This window comes from Gobio gobio, assembly GCF_949357685.1.
Source record: "Gobio gobio genome assembly, chromosome: 5".
NCBI classification, from domain to species: Eukaryota; Metazoa; Chordata; class Actinopteri; order Cypriniformes; family Gobionidae; genus Gobio; species Gobio gobio.
The window spans coordinates 6,312,378-6,337,109 of record NC_137101.1 but is presented as its reverse complement, the minus strand read 5'-3'; the positions used below and the strand labels follow the sequence as shown (position 1 = coordinate 6,337,109).

At 40.1% G+C, this 24,732-nt stretch overlaps 1 protein-coding gene across 1 annotated transcript in view; it reads right to left on the bottom strand.

Moving 5' to 3' along the window:
* The window catches only part of LOC307127038 (fatty acyl-CoA reductase 1), a 73,979-nt gene extending 49,247 nt beyond the window's left edge, over positions 1–24,732 (bottom strand). Inside the window, exons 1-2 of the mRNA XM_079817970.1 lie at positions 24,688–24,732; positions 1,028–1,253 (exon numbers count right to left, since the gene is read on the bottom strand). Coding sequence (XP_079674096.1) covers positions 1,028–1,216 — 189 coding nt within the window. The 5' untranslated portion in view covers positions 1,217–1,253; positions 24,688–24,732. The remainder of the gene's footprint in view (positions 1–1,027; positions 1,254–24,687) is intronic.

Below are 24,732 nucleotides of genomic sequence, written 5' to 3'. Positions count from 1 at the left end.
CTGGACAAATTGTGCAGCCCTACAAACAAGCAAAGGGGGGAAAAAATATAATTTTTAAAATTATTTTTATTTAGTAATAATAAACAATGATTATTATTATTATCATCATTATTTTATAGTCATATCGATAAATAATCAACATTTTTGGACAATTTGTGCAAACAAGCACAGCAAAAAAAATTTTTTATTAAAAATGTATTTAGTAATAAGCATAATGAAACATTATCATTGTTATTTTTATTGTTATTATTAATATTATTATTTTATAGTCATATTGATATATAATCGCAACATTTTGGACAAATTGTGCAGCCCTACAAACAAGCACAGCAAAAAATATATGTTTGACTTTTTAATATTATTTAGATTTAGTAATAATAAACATTGTGATTATTATTATCCTTTTCATCATTTTATAGTCATATCGATATATAATCAACATTTTTGGACAATTTGTGCAAACAAGCACAGCTAAAAAAAATTGTATTAAAAATATTTAGTAATAAGCATAATGAAACATTATAATTGTTATTTGTATTGTTATTATTGATATTATTATTTTATAGTCATATTGATATATAATCATAACATTCTGGACAAATTGTGCAGCCCTACAAACAAGCACAGCAAAAAATAAAAAATAATAATAATAATAATAAACATAATTATTATTATCATTTTCATCATTTTATAGTCATATCGATATATAATCAACATTTTTGGACAATTTGTGCAAACAAGCACAGCAAATAAATATTTCGTTTGTTTATTTAATTTTACATTTTATTTAGTAATCATAATCATAATGAAACATTATCATTGTTATTATTGTTATTAGTATTATTATTCTTGGACATTCTTTAACATTTTAGCAAAAATGGTGCAGCCTTAAACTAGCAAAGCAACAAAAAACTAAAAAGGAAAAATTGCAATGAGCTTTTTTCACTGCTCTTCCCTTATGTTACAAAGTAAGGTGAATAAATGTCAGAAGAGCGAGCAGACGCAGACAGAAGAGAGTGGTCCTCACCTTACTCTTCATCATGTCCTGGACGCGCTCAGACATGGACTGGCCCGCCTTCGGCCTGACGAGGATGTACAGGGCATTGACCTCCGGGCACGAGCGCAGGAGTTTCTCCACCAGCACCTTTCCCATGAAACCCGTCGCCCCCGTGATCAGCACGTTCTTCCCTGCGTACCACTCCGAGATCGAGGCCATGATGATAATGAGAGATGAACACCGTTCCTCCTGCACACTGACAAACAGAGACCATGAGCAGCCAATTCTCCTGATTTACCAGTCAAAACATGTCATGCTCATCAGTAAACAACACTAGTGCTTGACCCAACTTTCCCTCAGAGGACACTCTGCCAACCGGAAAAATACAGTCCACTGGCTCTAGCGACATTTAGACATTAATGTGTGCACAAATAACAACTAGAAAGGCATTTGACCCTTTGTTAGGCCCCGCCCTCCATAGAAACTGTTAGTGGTTGCAAAGGTGTTCACAGTGAGATGTATTGTGTTGCTATGTGGTTTCTCACTGGCCCTCGTGTGTCTATGAGAGGTTTTTATCATCCACTATAGGTGACAATTGTGTGTCTGATCATTCAGTAGAGTAACTACACTCACACACACTGAATGTTAGTGTTCTGTGTTTGTTTAACACTTGCGTGAGCAGTAGTAACAGTAATGTTTGACCTGGCAAACACAACTAATAAACAATGAGGGTGTGTACAAACACATTCGACTGGAGCATTTGTGTTCGTATAGAGCTGACACAGTTTAATCAATGACATACACTTGAAAAGAACACACACACACACACACATAAATATATACATTTCCTCACTACTAAATATTCCACGGTCAACTGTTAGTGGTATTATAACAAAGTGGAAGCAATTGGGAACAACAGCAACTCAGTCATGAAGTGGTAGGCCATGTAAAATCACAGAGCGGGGTCAGCGCATGCTGAGGGTCACAGTGCACAGAAGTCACAAACTTTCTGTCGAGTCAAGAGCTCCAGACCTCCAAACTTCATGTGGCCTTCAGATGAGCTCAAGAACAGTGTGTAGAGCTTCATGGAATGGGTTTCCATGGCCGAGCAGCTCATCCAAGCCTTACATCACCAAGCGCAAAGCAAAGTGTGGGATGCAGTGGGGTAAAGCACGCCGCCACTGGACTCTAGAGCAGTGGAGACGTGCTCTCTGGAGGGACCAATCACGCTTCTCTGTCTGGCAATCCCGTGGATGAGTCTGGGTTTGGCGGTTGCCAAGGGAACGGGACTTGCCTGACTGCATTGTGCCACGTGTAAAGTTTGGTGGAGGGGGGATTATGGTGTGGGGTTGTTTTTCAGGGGTTGGGCTTGGCCCCTTAGTTCCAGTGAAAGGAACTCTTAATGCTTCAGCATACCAAGACATTTTGGACAATTTCATGCTCCCAACTTTATGGGAACAGTTTGGGGACGGCCCCTTCCTGTTACTGCACACCAGTGCACAAAGCATCGGTCCATAAAGACATGATGAGCGAGTTTGGTGTGGAGGAACTTGACTGGCCTGCACAGAGTCCTGACCTCAACCCGATAGAACACCTTTGGGATGAATTAGAGCAGAGACTGAGAGCCAGGCTTTCTCGTCCAACATCAGTGCCTGACCTCACAAATGCGCTTCTAGAAGAACAACACTCCTAAACTATTGTGAATATAGTGCATTAAATTCCTACTAACTAAAATAAACCTAAAAAAACTCAAATTAAAGGAACAAGCCACTATTTTTTGAAAATAGGCTCATTTTCCAACTCCCCTAGAGTTAAACAGTTGAGTTTTACCGTTTTCGAATCCATTCAGCCGATCTCTGGGTCTGGCGGTGGCACTTTTAGCATAGCTTAGCATAGATCATTGAATCTGATTAGACCGTTAGCATCTCGCTCAAAAATGACCAAAAAGTTTAAATATTTTTACTATTTAAAACTTTGACTCTTCTGTAGTTACACCGTGTACGAAGACCGACGGAAAATTAAAAGTTGCGATTTTCTAGGCCGATATGGCTAGTCAAGTCAACTTTATTTATGCAGATTGTTTCAAAGCAGCTTCACAGTGTTAAACAGGAAAATAATGCAATAGAATTTTATTCAGCCGTATAGCCGTTCTGGAGAAAACGGTGATGTCATCAGCTCATTTCAATTATCATACAGTGACAATGTGGGCTTTAGATCAGTAATTTAGTTTATATGGTTAATTTAGTTTAATAATTAGATTTATTTGGATATTTAGTTGAAAAATGTAGTGTTTAGGAACTGGAACTGTGGAGACTGCTAGGAACTGTGTAATATCATTGCGCCGCTGCACTCATGGTACGGCACAGAGTTCCTTAATTATTACGCAGGAATGAGAGTATAGTTCCTAGCCATATCGGCCTAGAAAGTCACAACTTTTAATTTTCCGTCGGTCTTAATACACGATGTAACTACAGAAGAGTCAAAGTTTTAAAAAGGAAAAATATCGAAACTCTTTGGTCATTTTTGAGCGAGATGCTAACGGTCTAATCAGATTCAATGATCTATGCTAAGCTATGCTAAAAGTGCCACCGCCAGACCCGGAGATCGGCTGAATGGATTTGAAAATTGTAAAACTCAACTGTTTAACTCTAGGGGAGTTTTCAAAAATAGTGGCATGTTGCTTTAAATTAAATAAGAAACTAAATAAACTGTAGCTAGAAAAAAAAAGAAAGAAAATTTAAAACCGCTCTATACTGAAGCAACAGTATCTACTGAACGCAGTCTGTCCTACTTTATTCCTCCGGTCCCTCCGGTTTTAAGTGAAATAAATCAAGCCCTGTGGCAGCGATATCTGACTCATTACATTTTCTACCAGCTATTACATCACATTTACATTACGTCTAACGGCCTCCAGGTCAGACATATTCTTATCTGTGCTCTGGTCTTCTGGTAGCCGCTCCCATCTCAAACGCCCCACCCGCATTCTGAGCGGACAGAGACAGGGAGGAAGAAAAGGTGGGATGCTGGGAATTCCACTGACGGGAATGAGGAAGACAGAACGGCTGCAGGTCAGAGAGGAGTAACACTTGAAAACCCTGTGAATGAATCTGACACTGCTAACACACACACACACACATACACACAAAGACTGATATATGACAGAGCAACAAGCAAGTTGTCTTATCAGGGAGCCAATTTATCTTTTCGAAGGTCAAAGAATTTAATTGGACAGGCGGTTTTCATGGTGAGTGATATTTCATAAGGTACATTCAGACACATGTGATGAAAGTGTGTCGACTAATGGCTGATCTCAGGACAGTCTTACTCACGCCGCAGGTGTCAGGATTCTCCCTCAGGCTGAAAATCTTCTCAACTGGTGCCACAGGCTCATGGGAGATTTATTTCCCCGTCACCAAATTCAGACCCCAGTAGAGCCGGAGTGTTCACATTTTGTGCATCTTGTATTACCTTCCCCTCCGCATTTATTTGATCAAAAATACAGTAAAAATTGAGACATATTATTATAATATTAAAGACTTGTTTTCTATGTGAATATATTGTAAAATGTAATTTATTCCTGTGATCAAAGCTGTATTTTTGTCATCATTACTCCAGTCTTCAGTGTCACATGATCCTTCAGAAATCATTCAAAGATGCTGATTTGAAGCTCAAGAAACATTTCTGATTATTATCAACAACACATGAAAACAGATTTTTTAAAATCTGATTAAAACCACATTTGGAGGTGTTTTGAAATGCGATTCCAATCAGATTTTTACAGATGCATCTCAGTCTGTATGCGTTGGCTGCTCAAATCAGATTGAATCTTTTGCGTCACTCTCGCGTCACACAACGATAACATCAAAACTGGTGACGGAAATGCCGGTGTCATGACAAAATGTGTCCTCCCTCGAAATCGGGTCTCCCCGAACTGTCAGTTAATGATTCGTATATACGAATGTTTGCTATATAATGCGTATGAAAATGCATTAGTGCATAATAAAACCAATTGAATGTAATTAATACTTGATTAACTGTTAATTAATAAATAATAATGATAGTCTATTAAGTGAATAATTGAACATCATTGATCTGTTTTATTTATAACTGAAATATCTGGGCATTTAACACTAAATTTAAAGGATTAGTTCACTTTTAAATAAACTTTTGCTGATAATTTACTCACCCCCAGGTCATCCAAGATGTCTATGTTCCTTTTTTCTTCAGTCGAAAAGAAATTAACGTTTTTGATGAAAACATTCCAGGATTTTGCTCTATATAATGGACTTAAATGGGCTCCAAACGGTTCAAGGTCCAAATGACAGTTTCAGTACAGCTTCAAAAGGCTTTAAACGATACCAGACGATGAATAAGAGTCTTATCTAGCGAAACGTTCAGTTTCTGCGAGAACCCGAGCAGTATTTATGCTATTATTTTACCTCTTTTCAGACGAACGTGATCATCTCTGAGCTCCGCCATAACTTCCGCTAAGTGAGGTCAAAATACGAGCGTGGTCATAGATATATCGATCGTAGATGCCTCATTCCACTGATCCAGGTGCTAATGAGCCATCTTTGTATACATCTATGACCACGCTCGTATTTTGACCTCACTTAGCGGAAGTTATGGCGGAGCTCAGAGATGATCACATTCGTCTGATAAGAGTTAAAATAATAGCATAAAAACTGCACGGTTTCTCGCAGAAACTGATCGTTTCGCTAGATAAGACCCTTATTCATCGTCTGGTCTCATTTGGTATTGTTTAAAGCCCTTTGAAGCTGCACTGCAACTGTAATTTGGACCTTGAACCGTTTGGAGCCCATTGAAGTCCATTATATGGAGAAAAATCCTGGAATGGTTTCATCAAAAACCTTAATTTCTATTTGACTGCGGAAAGAAAGACATGGACATCTTGGATGACATGGGGGTGAGTAAATTATCAGCAAAAGTGATTATTTAAAAGTGAACTAATCCTTTAACACAATTACATTAAAGATGTATGTAGAGTATGTAGGGTAAGTGCAAATGAGTGTATAAACTAAGCTATCAAGATAACCGCTTATCTGTTTGCTAACTAATCCAGACCTAAATGGTCATTATAACGTAATTGAAACAGCATTTGTCATAACATGATTTTGTAGGAAAAGCTATTTGAACCAATGGGATCGCTTGGTCCTAAAGGAAGGATTCATAAGGTGTGCAAATGAGATTTCGGCCTTTTCCTGTGCGACGGAGGAGTTCTGCACAGCAACTGGACAGGACGCATTTAGAGAGTGAGATGATGCACCTCCATTTTTCCTGCATGTGTTTTGAAAGCCTCGTCATATACGTGGATACGCCTTCTTCGTTAACAAAGCATCCCATGCAGATAGGTTGGTTATGTCTGGACACACAGATCGTATTTGATCACTTCGAGACAGTCTGCCTGAAAAGATCTGATTGGAGAAAAGATTTGCCTGCAGTCTGAACATAGCCTTTTTTTTTTTTGCAGGATTCTTTGATGACTAGAAAGTTCAAAAGAACAGCGTTTATTTGAAATAGAACTCTTTAGTCACATTATAAATGTCTTTACTGTCACTTTTGACCAATTTAATGCATGGTTCATTCATTTCTTTTATATTGGCCATCGGTCATGCTGTGATTATCTCGAACTGAATAGATTTAATATTCACTCAAGCACATTTACTTTGGTTCATGATGTTTTCAATAACAGCTTCATGGCTTTTGATTTCTGGAACTAGTAGTAGTAGGCAGTCCCCTAACCATTTGTAAAGGTTTACAGGAATAAAACACAAGGGAACGGCTTCCTCGACTGACCTTAAGAGCATGAATGCGCTTTGAACAGGAGCAAACACAACATCCTCTTTCCTGCCTCGGAGACAAAACCAGAGCTCGGATGTTTGAGGTTTTAAATTTTCAAATGTTTGATGTTTCGTCTTCAAACCACACTTGGGTCTTTAAAACCTGTCTGGCTAATGCTTGTCCCGTAATGTTTACACATTTGGTCAGTAGGCGGAGGGTCTAAAGTGGCTGTTTGAATGCATTTGGCCACCTGTTTACACTACGAAAGCAATCCGGTCTAATGCGTTTTGGACTACTTCTGGAAGTCGATGAAAGTGGACAAGATCAAAGCTTTTAAGACCCTGTTTACATCTGTATTTAGCACCGTCCACTTGTGGTCCGACTGACCAAAACTCATCTTAATGCCAAGTGGTGTAAACAGAGCCTCTACTTCTTGACTTTGCCCTGTCTTTGCATAAGTGACTATTTTAAGAGCTTTAAACAAATGCGCGTTTGGCAGCTTTCAGTATCACTGAGAGGCTGAAAAGGAAAGCGTTTCCTAAAACTGTTAGTTTCTACTTCCCAAAAAGTTATTTTTTTCATGATCTGATTCACACAAATTACGCACAATTACAAAGAAACCTATTTACTGATGTAAAGAAGAACTTCCTTTGACTTTGTAACTGTGCAGACTCAAAACGCAGCATTACAAACCAAGCAATTTTGCGTTTAAAAGACGTCTAATAGCCGTCCAAACACAGCCCAGACGTCTCGGCTAAAACAATGCAAAATTTGGGCTGTTGTGAAAATGTAATAGACGTCTAACCTAAGAATAGACTAGTCATCTAGAACATGAACAGGTCAAAGAAACGAAACCAAACACCTTGTAATCACAGTTGACTTTGCTTACATGATGGCATATCAAACACCTCGCAAGTTATTTTGACATGGAACCTAAAATTTTTCATTTGAAAGCCACGGTTCTGCATTTTTCCATCTTAAAAATATATTGAAATGCTTTCAGTGCAAAAATGCTGAACAGTTAGTTCATGCGTTCATGACCTCAAGGCTAGATTATTGTAATGCTCTACTGGGTGGTTGCCCAGCTCGCTTACTAAACAAACTCCAGCTGGTCCAAAACGCAGCAGCTCGAGTTCTTACTAGAACCAGGAAGTATGACCGTATTAGCCCAGTTCTGTCAACACTGCACTGGCTATTAAACATTGTATACATTTTAAATTCTTGCTTATTACTTACAAAGCACTAAATGGCTTCAAGGCACTGGTGCTTGCCTACAAAGCAACCACAGTCTCTGCACCAACATACCTAAACTCGCTTGTTCAAACTTACGCACCCTCCAGAAGCTTGCAAGTGAACGACGCCTCGTTGTGCCATCCCAAAGAGGCACGAAATCACTCTCACAGGACTTTTCCTGGACTATTCCCACCTGATGGAACGACCTGCATATCTCAATTCGAGCAGCCGAGTCTGTAGCTATTTTCAAAAAACATCTAAAAGACACATCTTTTCCAGCAGCACCTGACTAATTAAGACTAGCACTTAAAGGGATAGTTCACCCAAAATCTAAAATTCTGTCATCATTTACTCACCATCAAGTTGTTCCAAACCTGTATGAGTTTCTTTGTTCTGCTGAACACAAAAGAAGATATTTAGAAGAATGTTTGTAACAAGTGTAACAAGGTTGTGACAAGTAGAGAGAGCAACCATTGACTACCATAGTAGGGGGAAAAAATGGTATTCAATGGTTGCTCTCTCTGCTTTGTTATAAACATTCTTCTAAATATCTTCTTTTGTGTTCAGGAAGAAAGAAAATCATACAGGTTTGGAATAACTTGAGGGTGAGTAAATGATGACAGAATTTAAATTTTTGGGTGAACTATCCCTTTAACTATTCTATCCGTTTTTCTGTTTGTTTATATAAAAAAGGTGTATGTGTACTGTACTATGTGTACCGCGCTAGATTAACTGAGACTTGTTACAGCACTTGCATGCTGTTGCCCCTTGTTTGTCTAATTGCTTCTATTGCTCTCCTCATTTGTAAGTCGCTTTGGATAAAAGCATCTGCTAAATGATTCTATGTAAATGTACCTGAATGAGCTCTTAAAGGGTTAGTTCACCCAAAAATGAAAATTCTGTCATTAATGACTTACCCTCATATCGTTCGACACCCGTAAGACCTTTGTTCATCTTCAGAACACAAATGAAGATATTTTAGTTGAAATCTGATGGCTCAGAAAGGCCTCCATTGGCACAATGCACTTTACACTCTCAAGACCCTTAAAAGGCACTAAAGATGTTGTTACAAAGTCCATCTCACTACAGTGGTTCTACAATAACTTTATGAAGCGACGAGAATAGTTTTTGTGCGCAAAAAAAATCTAAATAACGACTTGTATAGTGATGACCGATTTCAAAACACAGCATCATGAAGCTTCAAAGCGTTATGAATCAGTGAGTCGATTCAGCGGTTTGAATCGCCAAAGTCACGGTATTTCAGCAGTTTGGCGGTTTGACACGCGATCCGAATCATGATTCGAGACACTGATTCATAACGCTTCGAAGTTTCATGATGCAGTGTTTTGAAATCGTCATCACTACATAAGTCGTTATTTAGTGGGTTTTTTTGCCCCCAAAAACTATTCTCGTCGCTTCATAAAGTTATTGTAGAACCACTGTAGTGAGATGGACTTTGTAACGACGTCTTTAGTACCTTTTAAGGGTCTTGAGAGTGTAAAGTGCATTGTGCCAATGGAGGCCTTTCTGAGCCATCGGATTTCAACACACATATCTTCATTTGTGTTCCGAAGATGAACGGAGGTAGCCTGGATGCCAGCCGAACTTAGCCCCGCCCACAACATTTTTACTCGGGCAGTTCGGTCTGGAATTGATCCGTAGAGAAGGAATTATGCCCGAACAGAAACTGTTCGGACCAATGAAATTGTCAGGGCGGGCTTTAGACGATGATGGACGGATGATAAACAATAACGTAATCATCCACGTCACCAAAGAGCGCTTGGGTTGAATTTGTTCTAATCCTAAACGGAGAACTTGTTCGTATATGCATTCACCTTTACTATTTCTCTCAGAAATCATGATCGTGTTGGTAAGTACTCTGTGTATCCGTAAATTCTTTTTTTACAACACCGGCAACATCGTTTACACTCAGACAGGGTTGCCAAGTTTTCACAACAAAACCCGCCCAATTGCTATTCAAAACTAGCCAAAAACAAGCCCAATAGCTTTCCGGGGGGGTTCTCCGGGGGGGAAAAGGCATTTGGGGGGTAAAATATGTCATTTTGGCAGGGCTGCCTGCTAAAATTCGCATTCCTGGGTCTGTATATCACATAATTGGGGTCGCTTCAACCCGCGGACTTGGCAACACAGTGCAGTTGAGTTCTGTTGACATTTGACAACTAACGTTATGCGTCGCTCCGTTGCTCTGATTGGTTGTAGGTCTATCCAATTGAGGTCTTTCCTGGTTCGGTTGAAACACGCCCCATAATCACAGCCCAACGGAGCAGTATCAGACTCATTTTCTGACTAGAATTGAGTATGACGACGTCAGGCTAGAACGGAGGTCTTACGGGTGTCGAACGACATGAGGGTAAGTCATTAATGACAGAATTGTCATTTTTGGGTGAACTAACCCTTTATCGTATTACTCCATCACGTCTATTGTGGTCTCAAAACTCTGGCCAGTTGATAATACCTTGAACATCAAAATCAACTGCAGGCGGTCAATCCTTTTCCTATTTATCACCTAAACTCCGGAAAAGTCTTCCTAGCATTGTTCGGGAAGCAGACACACTCTGTCAGTTTAAATCTAGACTAAAAACCCATCTACTATGGCATACACACAGAACATTATCAATTTATATTATTCAAATCAGTTAAACGATTGTTAGTCTGCATTTACTAGGTCAGCCGGAACCGGGAACACTTCCCATAACACCAATAGACTCGTTACATCATAAAAAGAAAGGCCTCTACGCTAATGTTAGTCTCTCTGTTTATCCCGAGGTTTACAGTAGTCAGCCGGATCCAGATCAGATGGTGGACCTGCGCCTAGACACAACCAAAACGCAGCCCTGAAGTGTCAGCAGAGATCGTGGCTGCGTCCGAAACCTGGAAAATGCTGCCTTCGGAGGACACATTTCAAGGCAGGAAGGCATCAAGGCACGTCCGAATCTAATGCTAGCTTCACTTCCTGTCTCCTGAGAGACCTTCATTTGATCAATTTTTGAAGGCAGCATATTTGTATCCTTCGCTGCCTTTGATATCCCACAATCCTGTGCGTTCCCTTCTGTGCCAGTTGAAAAAAACGATGGCATCCAAAAGTTACGTTTGCTGGTCAGTTTGTGTGTAAATGTACGTTTTTTACCAACATTTTCCTTCTATTGTCATTTCAAGCGAGAAATTACTAATGTAGTAATTAAATATTTGTTTAGTTCTCACCAAAGCTCTCTATATTTTGCCGTGGATCACTTAGAAGTCTGTCCGAAATCAGTTTTGTGAGGTGCCTTCATGAACAAACGCTGCTGTACAAGTCACAAGGCTACTTGTTCATAACCACGGCTATAGCTTACACGCAAACACACACCGGTGCAATTTATTATGCACAGCTTCAGCAGTGTCAGATACGAGCTATATTCCAGCGGTGATCTGATACAGTCCTGATACAATACACCACAACATTGTCCACTTTAATTCAGGCTTGAATTACGGGAAGCAACGGGCGAGAGCAACTTTATCCGGCCGTCTGTTTCTGCATCTCTTCCTAGAAATGAAGAAACAAACACGAAGCAACCCAACACACAATCACTCTCACCGACCAACATAACCCCGTCTGGGGTTAGAAAGGACACTGTGTACAAAACCGAAAAGTATGAAGCCACAGGAAACAATCTACCAAACAGGAAGAGGATTTGAGATCTGTTGAGATCCCGCACGGATTACTGATTACAGTTTTAGAGGAATTTTACAGGGTCAGTACAGGTTAAAACTTTATCATCATCACAGTTCTAGGTTGATAGGAGTTGCACTGTAATGCACTGGCAATGGAAGTCTATAGGAAAGACATGTCACTGATGCTGTAGATAGATATTGAGATGTTCTGAAGACAAACCTTTAGGTTGTGTCTTTGACATACTGTAAATTAATGTTTTGAAAGAAATTAATACTTGTATTCAGCAAGGATGCATTAAATTGATCAAAAGTGTATAATGTTACAAAGGTTGCTACTAATACACAACGATATGAAGCAGCACAACTGTTTTCAACATTGATAATAACCAGAAATGTGTCTTGAGCATTAAATCAGCATTTCTTAAAGGGGGGGTGAAATGCTGTTTTATGCATACTGAGCTTTTTACACTATTAAAGACTTGGATTCACATGCTAAACATGGACAAAGTTTTAAAAAAACAAACAAAAGTTGGACGATTTCTGTGCCAAAAATACTCCTTCCGGTTTCTCATAAGTTTCGGAACGTTTTTTTTCGAGTATGGGCCAAAGTGACGTCAACAAGGGCGGCATGTCCTTGTATGGGCCGTACAGGCTCTTCTCCCGGAAGGGCGCGCGACTAGAGCGAGAGAGCAAATGCACGCCCATTAACGCGCTGTGCTCGGCTTTAGGGAAGTCATCGGCTGGTCTTCACGAAATCAACAATGTCACCAAAGAAGTGTGTTTTTGGTTGCCAGGGCAAGACAACCCTGCACAGCTTCCCAAAGAACCCAGCGTTAATGGGACAGTGGATGGAGTTTATTTTTCCGGAGCAGCAACGGAGTTGTGCAAGTGTTTTTGTTTGTTCTCTGAATTTCGGCGGCGATGGTTTATGAACAAGCCCCAGTTCAACTCCGGATTTGTAGCTGGTCTAATGCAGAAAGATGGAGTGGTCCCAGCGATTAAGGTTCATGGTCGTGACTCTTGTGTTGGAAGCAGGCGGTGAGTAAAACAGCTTCAAATGTCTTTGTGTTGTTAGCTATCGACTTGTTCATTCAAATGCGCTACTATTCCATTGTTTTTCTATGTAAACACGCACTAATCTGACGCGCAAAACCGGTACGCTTGCTACTGCTAACATTAAATCACATATAATAGTCCATAAACCAAATTATATCCTCGTAAACCACGAGTAAACGCACACAAATGTTGCAAAACTCGTGCAAGACAAGCCGATAACGTTACAGTTACAGTACATAGCATAGAGACGTCCTGCTTTAGTCGTTGTTGCTGCTTCTCCTGTTCAATTTCAGCCTCTAGATCTGATTCTGGATCATTTATGTCTGGCTTAATCTGATTGATCTCCATGGTTTATTTAGGATAAAGTTTTTTTTTCCCTGTTTAAGGATGTCACAGCTTTCAGACGCTCTCAACGCAATAGCTGCACACGCTCGTGATTCTTTAGCTCCGCCCACACTCCGCCTCCAGCCACTCTGTTTTTTCCGGAAAGACTCGGTATAGCCTATCTTTCTTTTATAAATATAATAAAACTAAAGACTTTTCGGAGATATGAAGGGTGCAATACTACTCTATAGATACTCAAGATTGACTGAGTGTTTCATCCCCCCCTTTAAGGATCATGTGACACTGAAGACTGGAGTATTGATGCTAAAAATACAGCTTTGACCACAGGAATAAATTACATTTTAACATTCACATAGAAAGCAGTTATTTTATATTGGAGTAATATGTCAAAATTTTTACTGTATTTTTGATCAAATAAATGCAGGGTGGCTGAGCTAAATCTTACAAACTCCAAACTTTTAACCGGTAGTGAACACAAATGAAGATGAAACAGAAAGCGAGCAGGAGGGGAAGGTAATACAAGATGCACAAGACAAGAGAACAAAAACACTAGAAAAATGTGAACACTCCGGCTCTACTGGGGTCTGAATTTGGGGACGGGGAAATAAATCTCCCATGAGCCTGTGGCACCAGTTGAGAAGATTTTTAGCCTGAGGGAGAATCCTGACACCTGCGGCGTGAGTAAGACTGTCCTGAGATCAGCCATTAGTCGACACACTTTCATTACATGTGTCTGAATGTACTTTATGAAATATCACTCACCATTCATTTTAATAATATTCATTTGTTTTATGAATAATTCAGTGAACAATGAAAAAGCATGTTTGGTTTGAGCAGATGTCATAAAAAATGTAATTGCTGAACAATGTATAGTGTGTCTTCAATGTCACTTTCCATTCTGTTAGAATTGTGTGTGTGTTTGTGTGTGTGTGTGTGTGTGTGTGTGTGTGTGTGTGTGTGTGTGTGTGTGTGTGTGTGTGTGTGTGTGTGTGTGTGTGTGTGTGTGTGTGTGTGTGTGTGTGTGTGTGTGTGTGTGTGTGTGTGTGTGTGTGTGTGTGTGTGTGTGTGTGTGTGTGTGTGTGTGTGTGTGTATAATTGTTTTACTGAATTTCAATGAAGACAGACGGAACAAAGTCAAAGACTATTCAGAATGACAGTGATATAAATAAAATCATTTATCATCATGTATACATTTATGTATATGATATGTAGCGAAATTAAATGAAAAATATAATATTTCTTGTTTTTCCAAACAGTGAAAAAGTAGGGTGAATATAATCAATCATAAATCTAAACAAATCTTTCTAAAGTTTCTTTACATGAGAGCAACGCCAAAATAAATGAAATAAAGTTTCAGCAAATGTTTTAAAAAAGATTAAAGAATTTTAAATTGTTGTATAATTAATTACTTTAGCCAGTTCCCCAATGACATCATTCTCCCGCATGTCACATCATTTTGGAGGGAAAATATTAGAAAGCAAAAAGTAGCAATGGATTTGATTTGTAAATTTAATATCTTAAATTTAAACACAAACATTCAGGTTTTTTTCTAAGTTCTGAGACAAACTAATACTGCGGATAGTAGGCATGTTGACTCACTGACGTTTATCACATTACAGCATTGAGTGTGTGAGTGAGTGTGTGTGTGTGTGTGTGTGTTGATTGATTTGCCCTACATCAGTTAAGCATCCTCTGGGAGCAGCGAGAGCAGATTGCTAACAACATCATTAGCTAATGCATCACTCGAACACTCACTGGTCAATGTACATTAAGAGATAGCCAATAATGGCATCTCATTAGAGCAATACACTTTCAATTCTAGCACAATGCAGCCACGTTAGCGGAGGCAAACGCCACTATTACTGTCAATCATACACTCTTAAAAAGAAAGGTTCAAAATTGACGTTTTCGCCAATGCCATAGATAGAAGAACCATTTTTGGTTCCCCAAAGAACCTTTTTCGACACAGAATCATTTTCGGTCCAAGGGGATCAATTATGCCTCAAAAGCCCTATTCGCACGGGATAAGTTTTATCTGGGGACCTCGTGTGATTTAGAAATTACTCCCCCACATCTGAATTTTGCGTGGCGCATTCGCACGGGATAAGCAAGCCTGTGATTTTACTCGAATTTACTGACTACCTCCCGGATATGATGTCAAGACTTGTAAAAAAAAATGTCGTTATGGATATAGCTGTATGAAATTATAAACAGTCGTATCGATATCATTTTGATTGTTTTATAGTAATACAAATAATTTAGTTCAGTTAGAGAACAGACGCTACAATTAAAAACTGAACTGAGCAATATAATAACAATAGATTCAGTTTCAAAGCTAAATGTAAAAGCGCCCATTTAAGCGAGTTTGTACTGTTCTGTTTTTGTGTTTTTCATTAAGAATAATATTAAACACACTATTCAAGTAATTTACTCCAAAATTGCTCATTCTAAAGTGAAAGTATAATCCGCGCGGCCGCACGGGAATTCATAACGGTGCGCATTATATGCAGCCGAGCTCCATTCTTTGTGAAAGATAAAGATAAAAATGCGCACGGGACACAAAAACCTTGCAAAAGTGATATACGATCCGCCTAATCCCGGCCAAATCACAGAGATGCCGATTTGCACGGGACTAATATTATCACAGGACCTCGGTGTTCAGCTAAATATGGTAGGTCATTTGTGGGGGAATTTTTACTTTTGATATTACAGACATGGCCGATTCGCACGGGAATAAGATCACAGACATTCTCTGCAATTATTACAAATCACCAGAGGTCCCCAGATAATATTAATCCCGTGGGAATAGGGCTAAAGTCTTGATTTTGTTTTTGGGCAGTTCTGCATAAATAAGGGCGTGGCCGCTTTGAGTGACAGGTGGATTGCCTGGAGTATTGTGACAAAATTGTGGAACACTTGCATTTACTAAAAAAATTGTTTTTTCTTGCACTAAACTAAAACTGTCACGTAAATCCTTTCTTTAAAAAAAAAAACTATTTTACGACATGCCAAAGGAAGTTGCACATTAACTCACTCACTCACACACCAAACCACAGAGAACATAGCAGCTCGAGACGCGTGAGACATGAAAGTCAAACAAACGAGGAGCTTCCACAGAAACACCGTGGCCTGAGGCTACAGACGAGCGTTTAACATCCTGATTGCTAAAGCAACGTATGCTTTCTACAGCCTGACCTCAGTGAAAGCATGTAAATCACCCGAACATTCAAACATTGGAGCACTATCAGACACTAAAGGCGACACAAACAGAAGAGCGGGAATGACTGTTTGAGGTTATGGATTTATTGGGTTACATGAAAACATGCCCATTCATCACTTTTATACAAGTAACATTTTTTTCTGCAAGAAACTGAGTGTATTTGGGATCTGAATTATGGGACACTCACAAAAACCTGCTTTGCTAAGCATTTCCAGCTTAAAAAAGTCATTTGTTTATGTAGCTCCTTTCTTTTATTTTGATTTCCTTGCATCATAAGATGATTCCATTATCCATTTTATTTTATTAATATTAATAAGCGAGACAGAACGCATAATGCATCCATCCATTCACCCATCCATCCATCCATCCATTCACCCATCCATCCATCCATCCATCCATCCATCCATCCATCCATCCATTCATCCATCCATCCATTCACCCATCCATCCATCCATCCATCCATCCATCCATCCATCCATCCATCCATCCATCCATCCATCCATCCATTCACCAATCCATAAATCCATCCATCCACCCATCCATCCATTCATCCATCCATCCACCCATCCATCCATTCACCCATCCATCCACCCATTCACCAATCCATAAATCCATCCATCACCCATCCATCCATCCATCCATCCATCCATCCATCCATTCATCCATCCATCCATCCATCCATTCACCCATCCATCCATCCATTCACCCATCCATCCATCCATCTATTCACCCATCCATCTATCCATCCATCCATCCATCCATCCATCCATCCATCCATCCATTCACCCATCCATCCATCCATTCACCCATCCATCCATCCATCCATTCACCCATCCATCCATCCATTCACCCATCCATCCATCCATTCACCCATCCATCCATCCAGCCATCCATCCATCCATCCATCCATTCACCCATCCATCCATCCAGCCATCCATCCATCCATCCATCCATTCACCCATCCATCCATCCATCCATCCATCCATTCACCCATCCATCCATCCATTCACCCATCCATTCACCCATCCATCCATCCATTCACCCATCCATCCATTCATCCATCCATCCATCCATCCATCCATCCATCCATCCATTCACCCATCCATCCATCCATCCATCCATTCACCCATCCATCCATCCATCCATCCATTCATCCATCCATCCATTCACCCATCCATCCATCCATCCATCCATCCATTCACCAATCCATAAATCCATCCATCCACCCATCCATCCATTCATCCATCCATCCACCCATCCATCCATTCACCCATCCATCCACCCATTCACCAATCCATAAATCCATCCATCACCCATCCATCCATCCATCCATCCATTCATCCATCCATCCATCCATTCACCCATCCATCCATCCATTCACCCATCCATCCATCCATCCATTCACCCATCCATCCATCCATTCACCCATCCATCCATACCTCCATCCATCCATTCACCCATCCATCCATACCTCCATTCACCCATCCATCCACCTATCCATCCATCCATTCACCCATCCATCCACCTATCCACCTATCCATCCATCCATTCACCCATCCATCCATCCATCCATTCACCCACCCATCCATCCATTCACCCACCCATCCATCCATTCACCCATCCATCCATCCATTCACCCACCCATCCATCCATTCACCCACCCATCCATCCATTCATTCATCCACCCACCCATCCATCCATACATCCATCCATCCATCCATCCACCCATCCATCCATTCATTCACCCATCCATTCACCCATCCATCTATTCACATCTCCAATTCACCAATACAACCTGTTTTTGGATTGTGAGGGAAACCGGAGGAAACCCACGGAGCAAACTCCACACAGAAAGCCGGGGACCTTCTTGCTGTGAGGCAACAGCGCTACCCACCGAGCCACTGTGCCGAAGAATGACTACTTTCTATAAATAAATCAATAATTCACCTGTTTAATAGGGCAGGGACGGATTGTTGCTAGACTAGCGGTTCTGTCAGACGTGGTTCGGGCTAATTAGGCCTGTAGTATAAATAGCAGCTCACAGTCACATTAATTATAGCCCAGTCCAGAGGGAAATACACAGTTAAAATGACTACAAAATCTATTATGAGTAAAAAGAGAGCAGGAGGATTGTGTGGTGTAAATATAGAAGCACTAGGGCTGCATTTACATCCTCAGATAATAACCATAGGCCAGGTTTGAAGGGACAAAATAATAGCGTTTTAGTATAATTTAAATAATAGTTGGTTAAAAGTAATGTTGATAAAATAAAACAAGTTGTCATATTACATTGTTTTAGTTTGAGTTAACCCTAGTTCTTTGTGAATGAATGCTGAATCTGAGCCGCTTTGCTCCTGTCATGACAGCTCATGCATAAGAAGCAACACATCACACAACACCATCTTCACAGTGTCAACGCGACAACAGATGGTTAAAGATGCGAGATTTATTCCTGCCGTATTAATGCCGTGTCTGTTTTACCCGTGAACACCACAGATTCATGTGTGTAAATACACTGGTGCTCCGTGCTTCCTCCATTCACCCCCCTCATTCGATCTCAGCGTGACCCGTGAAGGCCTGCTGATCATCAAGCCAGCGCTAATCTCAACATCCTCGCCTTGAGCTCTCTGTACCGAGCACTGCTGATATGCTGTCGGAGGGTAAAGTGAACCGCAAGATCAAAACTAAAGGTCAGAGATACAGTATGATGATGATAGATCAGGTGACAATTTCGGATTCATCAACAAACGAGAGATGTTGCAATCCTCTTTTCTTCTCTATATTGTGTAATATATCCGAGTGGAGCAAGAAAAAATGTAGGTCGGGGCTTGATTCTGTCTATGATTTGATTGGATGGTTGTGATTTGCTATTGGTGGATCTCATGTGAGTGACAGGTTGCCCCGCCCTCACACCAGTAAACACATCATCAGAGGAATTAAAGGGGTGACGAATTGAGAAATCAACTTTCCTTTGAGCCTTTGGTATATAAAAGTTCATTGTGATATAAGAATATCCTGTAAGTTTCAGAGCTGAAAACGTCCTTGTTAGTCAAAGAAAAGCTTTTATTGACACCAGCCCGAGAAAACGAGAGATCTCAGAATATGTCGACCACTGACATCTCAGAATGCAGAAGCGCCGCCTCAAGCCCCGTCCACCGACTCGTGGAGCTAAACGGGTCGCGCTACCGAGCAATAAACATGCCGGTTCCAGCTCACATGCGTAAGACATTGCGCATTTGTTCGCTTCATTTCACCGCAAAATCGATTGTAAACAAGATACAGGTCGAGACTGGATTTGCAGACATATTGAGATTAAAACACAATGCTGTGCCTCCTATAGTGGATCCGACAGGAACGGTGCAACACACACTTATGTGATTAAAACATGTTTTTATATGTGTTAGTATTGCATTGTTACAGATCGTTTGATATCTATTGATTACCTTCCTTAGCACGCGGTCACAGGCTGGAGAAGGTGATATTGGTTCATTCGTGATCAGACTCAGACTTGTAACGCCAGTGCTCGCAAACCCCAATGTCCCGGGGCTATGTGTTGTTCAGACAGGCTACCAAAACGTATCACCGGCCTGCCGACGGGCTATCTTAAATAGTGAAATAACATTCCTTTCTTGCATGCGCGCGCGTGTGTGTGTTAGTGAGGCACGGTTCGCAGTAGGGCTGCCACTAAAAACTATTTTTATATCGATTAATCTATCGACTAATTTATCACAATCATTTTCAACAATTTTACTTAAAAACATTTAAAGGGTTAATTCACCCAAAAATGAAAATTCTGTCATTAATTACTTACCCTCATGTCGTTGGACACCCGTAAGACCTCCGTTCATCTTCGGAACACAAATGAAGATATTTTAGTTGAAATCTGATGGCTCAGAAAGGCCTCCATTGGCACAATGCACTTTACACTCTCAAGACCCTTAAAAGGCACTAAAGATGTCGTTACAAAGTCCATCTCACTACAGTGGTTCTACAATAACTTTATAAAGTGACGAGAATAGTTTTTGCGCGCAAAAAAACCCTAAATAACGACTTATATAGTGATGACCGATTTCAAAATAATGCATTATGAAGCTTCGAAGCGTTATGAATCAGTGAGTCGATTCAGCAGTTTGGATCGCCAAACTCACGTGATTTCAGTAGTTTGGCGGTTTGACACGCAATCCGAATCATGATTCGAGACACTGATTCATAACGCTTTGAAGCTTCATGATGCATTATTTTGAAATCGGTCATCACTATGTAAGTCGTTATTTAGGGTTTTTTTGCGCGCAAAAACTATTCTCGTCACTTTATAAAGTTATTGTAGAACCACTGTAGTGAGATGGACTTTGTAACGACATCTTTAGTGCCTTTTAAGGGTCTTGAGAGTGTAAAGTGCATTGAGCCAATGGAGGCCTTTCTGAGCCATCGGATTTCAACTAAAATATCTTAATTTGTGTTCCGAAGATGAACAAAGGTCTTACGGGTGTCAAACGACATGAGGGTAAGTAATTAATGACAGAATTTTCATTTTTGGGTGAACTAACCCTTTAACTTGCAACGTTGGCCTTCAGTAGTGTACTATAAAAAAGTATAAATATAAACAAGCCCTTGACAAAATGTAAAACTAAAAGTGTAAAAATGTGCAAATTTGTAAGCCAACATAACAAAAAAAAAGTATATTGGCAAATACTTTTTATATAGAATAGTGTTGTCACAATACCAAAATTATGACTTTGATACGATACCAGACTAAAATACCTCAATACCGATATCAAGTTACTGAATCGATACCATGGCAATAAAAAGTAAAAGTATTTGAATAATCTGACAGAATTGACTATTTATTGTTTTAGGGTTAAAAAACCCTAAAAACTCACTTGGCCGGCATGTTCCTGCCCTGCCCTGCTTCACACAGAATATTAGGTCCGGCCCTTTAAGATCTGCACGGACCAAATTAATTGTAACACCCGATTTCTCATTCAACTCTGTATACGTTCACTAAAGACATATCCGACTGCGTTTACCCGAATACTCGCCAGGACGTGCATTTTTACATATTTTTTACCATTCAAACCCAATAATCCGCGAAACTGGCGTCGCGATCTGATTGAAAGGCGTGTGCTTTTCTGTTGCTTTCTTTTTCCTGATCTGCGCGTATATATTTGACCGTTCTGCTTCCATTGTTTAGTGAACGGTGGAAGCAGAGCTCACACACACACACGTCCTCACTCCTGCTGTCACACATCGATGCAAATTAAGAAATACAGCTCTTATTAGAGTGCTGTCAAAGTACCGGTACTAATACAATTTCATATCGTGCCCAACTTACCCAGTCGACTAAAAATATTGACGTCAACTAATTAACAGCGTCGACTGTCGACTCAATCGCGACAGGCCTAGTTTGCAGTTATAGCCACCGATCAGGCCGGTCAAATAATACAAAAATAACATTCCAATCAATCGCGAGTGGATGAGAGATGAATCATTGTGTTTGTCCTGTGAGCGTTTCTCCAGACGCTTTCAAAACAATCCCCACATGTACTGACAGGGGAGCTGAAGCTCATTAAATATGCAAATCTTATCCAATCCTAGCCGTGGGCGTTTACTTCCAAGTCTTCAGTGCGGCACGCCCATCAAAACCGACTGTTTTTCAGAGAGCCTCAAAACCAGGGCAGAAATACAAAATAGCCTATTACTTATTCATTATGATGTTTCTGAATGTAAAAAACACGCAAACGTCATAAGCTGACCTCAGACAACAGTATAAAAAAATAAAAAAAGACAGCTCATGACCCCTTTAAAATCTAGGGCCAGTTGTACAAAAAGTTTGATCTGGATTAGGAAATGCTATACAGGATCAGGTATTGCCTCTTACTTTATGTGCCGGTTTTTCAAAGCAAAATTGGATTGGATCGCCCTGATCCAGATTAAGACTTTTACAGATTACCAAAACTGGATTACTAGTGCTCTACGGAGCGCCTTAAGGGACACGGTGATGGAAAAAATATATGAATAATATAATATTTCAAAGTTTTTTTGCGTTCGCTCGCAAAGGACTTTTAACTGGGTCATCTATTGTGATTGCCAATGTAGTTTACAAACAGTAATAATACAAATTAAAATAATTTAATATTTCTGTTTGATATTTACAGATGTGGGGATTATTTTAAGGCGGCAAAATAAATGTTTTACTTAAAGGCTTATTAAGAAGTAGCCTAATATCTACAGTTAAAACTAATCAGGAGCAAATGTTAAAAAAAATGTGTGTGTAATATATACATGATACAAATGTTACAATTTTAAAGTCTTATAAAATGTTTGTTCCTGAAATCCACCCTCCTGCTGGGATCAGTATAATCCTGTCAATCAAATATATCCCAATCTTACTAAAATGTTTTGAACAACACACACTGATGACTTGATCCAGATCAAAACCAAGATTGGATTTTGATCCAATCCGATCAGATTACTTCTGAACAACTGGCCCATAATGATGTGCGTGGATTAATTAGGCCTATTTATAACAAACACGGTGATATCCCATAGAAATATTGGATTTCATGGTGACTTTAAAAACTCCCTCCGTGCAATCATCCTGCATGTTGATCATTTCAGACAGAATTAACTATGAATCACTGGAAGTGATTGTGGCTCACTATCTGTGTGCAGATGGCCCTGTCTGTCTGTCTGTCTGTCTCAAGGTCCAGATAAGGAGGTCCGTCATATTTAGCGCATCTCTGTAAGTCAAAGCATTACACATGTGCTGTGACTGTATGAACTTGCTGACATGCCTCCCTACATTCTACTGTACTTGATCTCCCTCTCTCTCTCTCTCTCTCACACACACACACACACACACACACACACACACACACACGTGAGTGTTTGTTGTATACGGTCTGTTGAATATTGAACAGCCTCTGTTTAATGTTGTTACTGCTGCACACAAATGTCCCTTCAGGCATCAACTGGAGTATATTAGTGTACTTTACAGTTAACAGTACAATCCTGTTGAAAGGTAAACCTTTCAAAAACGTGTCCAGGTCACATATTCCACCCCAAAACCATCAATAAAAAATCGGAACCCACATGAAAAAATACTATAGTATATTATAGTAAAATTACTCTAGTAAATACTATAGTGTTTTTGAACCGTACTATAGTAAATATACTACAGTAAATTAACAAATTGTAGTATATACTATAATATACTACAATTTACTGTAGTATCTTTACTATAGTATGGTTCAAAAACACTATAGTATTTACTATACTCTAAAAAAAAGGTTCTATATGGTAACAAAAATGGTTCTTGGCTCGTAATCATAGGAGAACCTTTTTTAGTGCTATATAGTACCAATTTTGGTTCTTCAGAGGTTCTTCAGCGGTTCTTCGACTAAGGTGCTATATAGCACCGCCGAGGAACCACTGAAGCACCAAAATTGGTGCTATATAGCACTAAAAAAGGTTCCCCTATGACGAGCCAAGAACCATTTTTGGTGCCATATAGAACTTTTTTCTTAAGAGTGTAGAGTAATTTTACTATAATATACTATAGTATTTTTTCATGCGGGAAATTACATTTTGGGTAATCCAAAAATTGTTATTTGGCAATGCAACCATTACTGACTTTATTTTTCCAACACAACTTTTTCCTTTTCATTCTGGGATGTAATACAACCCGGAAAAGATTCCTCCTCAACTGCAACAATGTAGCAAGACTGATTCCATCGCGCCAAACGTCACCGGTTCCAGAATCATTCGCGCTTCACTGTAACATTCGAACTGAAGCTTTGGCGCCGCGCGCTCGCGCACTCTTCCTCCTTCTGCTTCACCCGCCACCGCGGCTCACACTTAAACACTGATGTGACAAGAAACCACAGCAAGAAACGGGACTTTAACCACTTGCTATTTAGTGATGATAGATGGCGCGTCCGCCGACAGACCCGCGTCGCGCGCACTGGACGCGTTCGGGAATTCAAAAACCAGACGCTTTGATTTTCAAAGTTGTACGTCTTGACAACCCATCTCTAAACGCAGCGGCGAAAGACGCCGGTCTGACGCGCCGCAGACGCAACGCACGGATAACGCGTCCTGTATACAGGAGGTTTGAGAGTCGATAGATTACTTAATAGATTGTACGTCCTCCACTCCTCAAGAATCCATATCCAAGACACCCCAAATCCGCTTTCAAGCCACATGTGTACCCCATCCAGACCGTAATGATTTAACACACTGAGCTCATTCCCTTCCTCAAGGATGCGTCAACAAACCGCGACGCGTTTCTGTCTTCTAACGGTCCATCCGGGATTAAAAAGTCAAGCTACATTGATCTCCCAAACAGAATATCTCGCCTTACCTTGACCATGAATCACGCCGGGTGAAGATGTTCCGAACCGCAGCA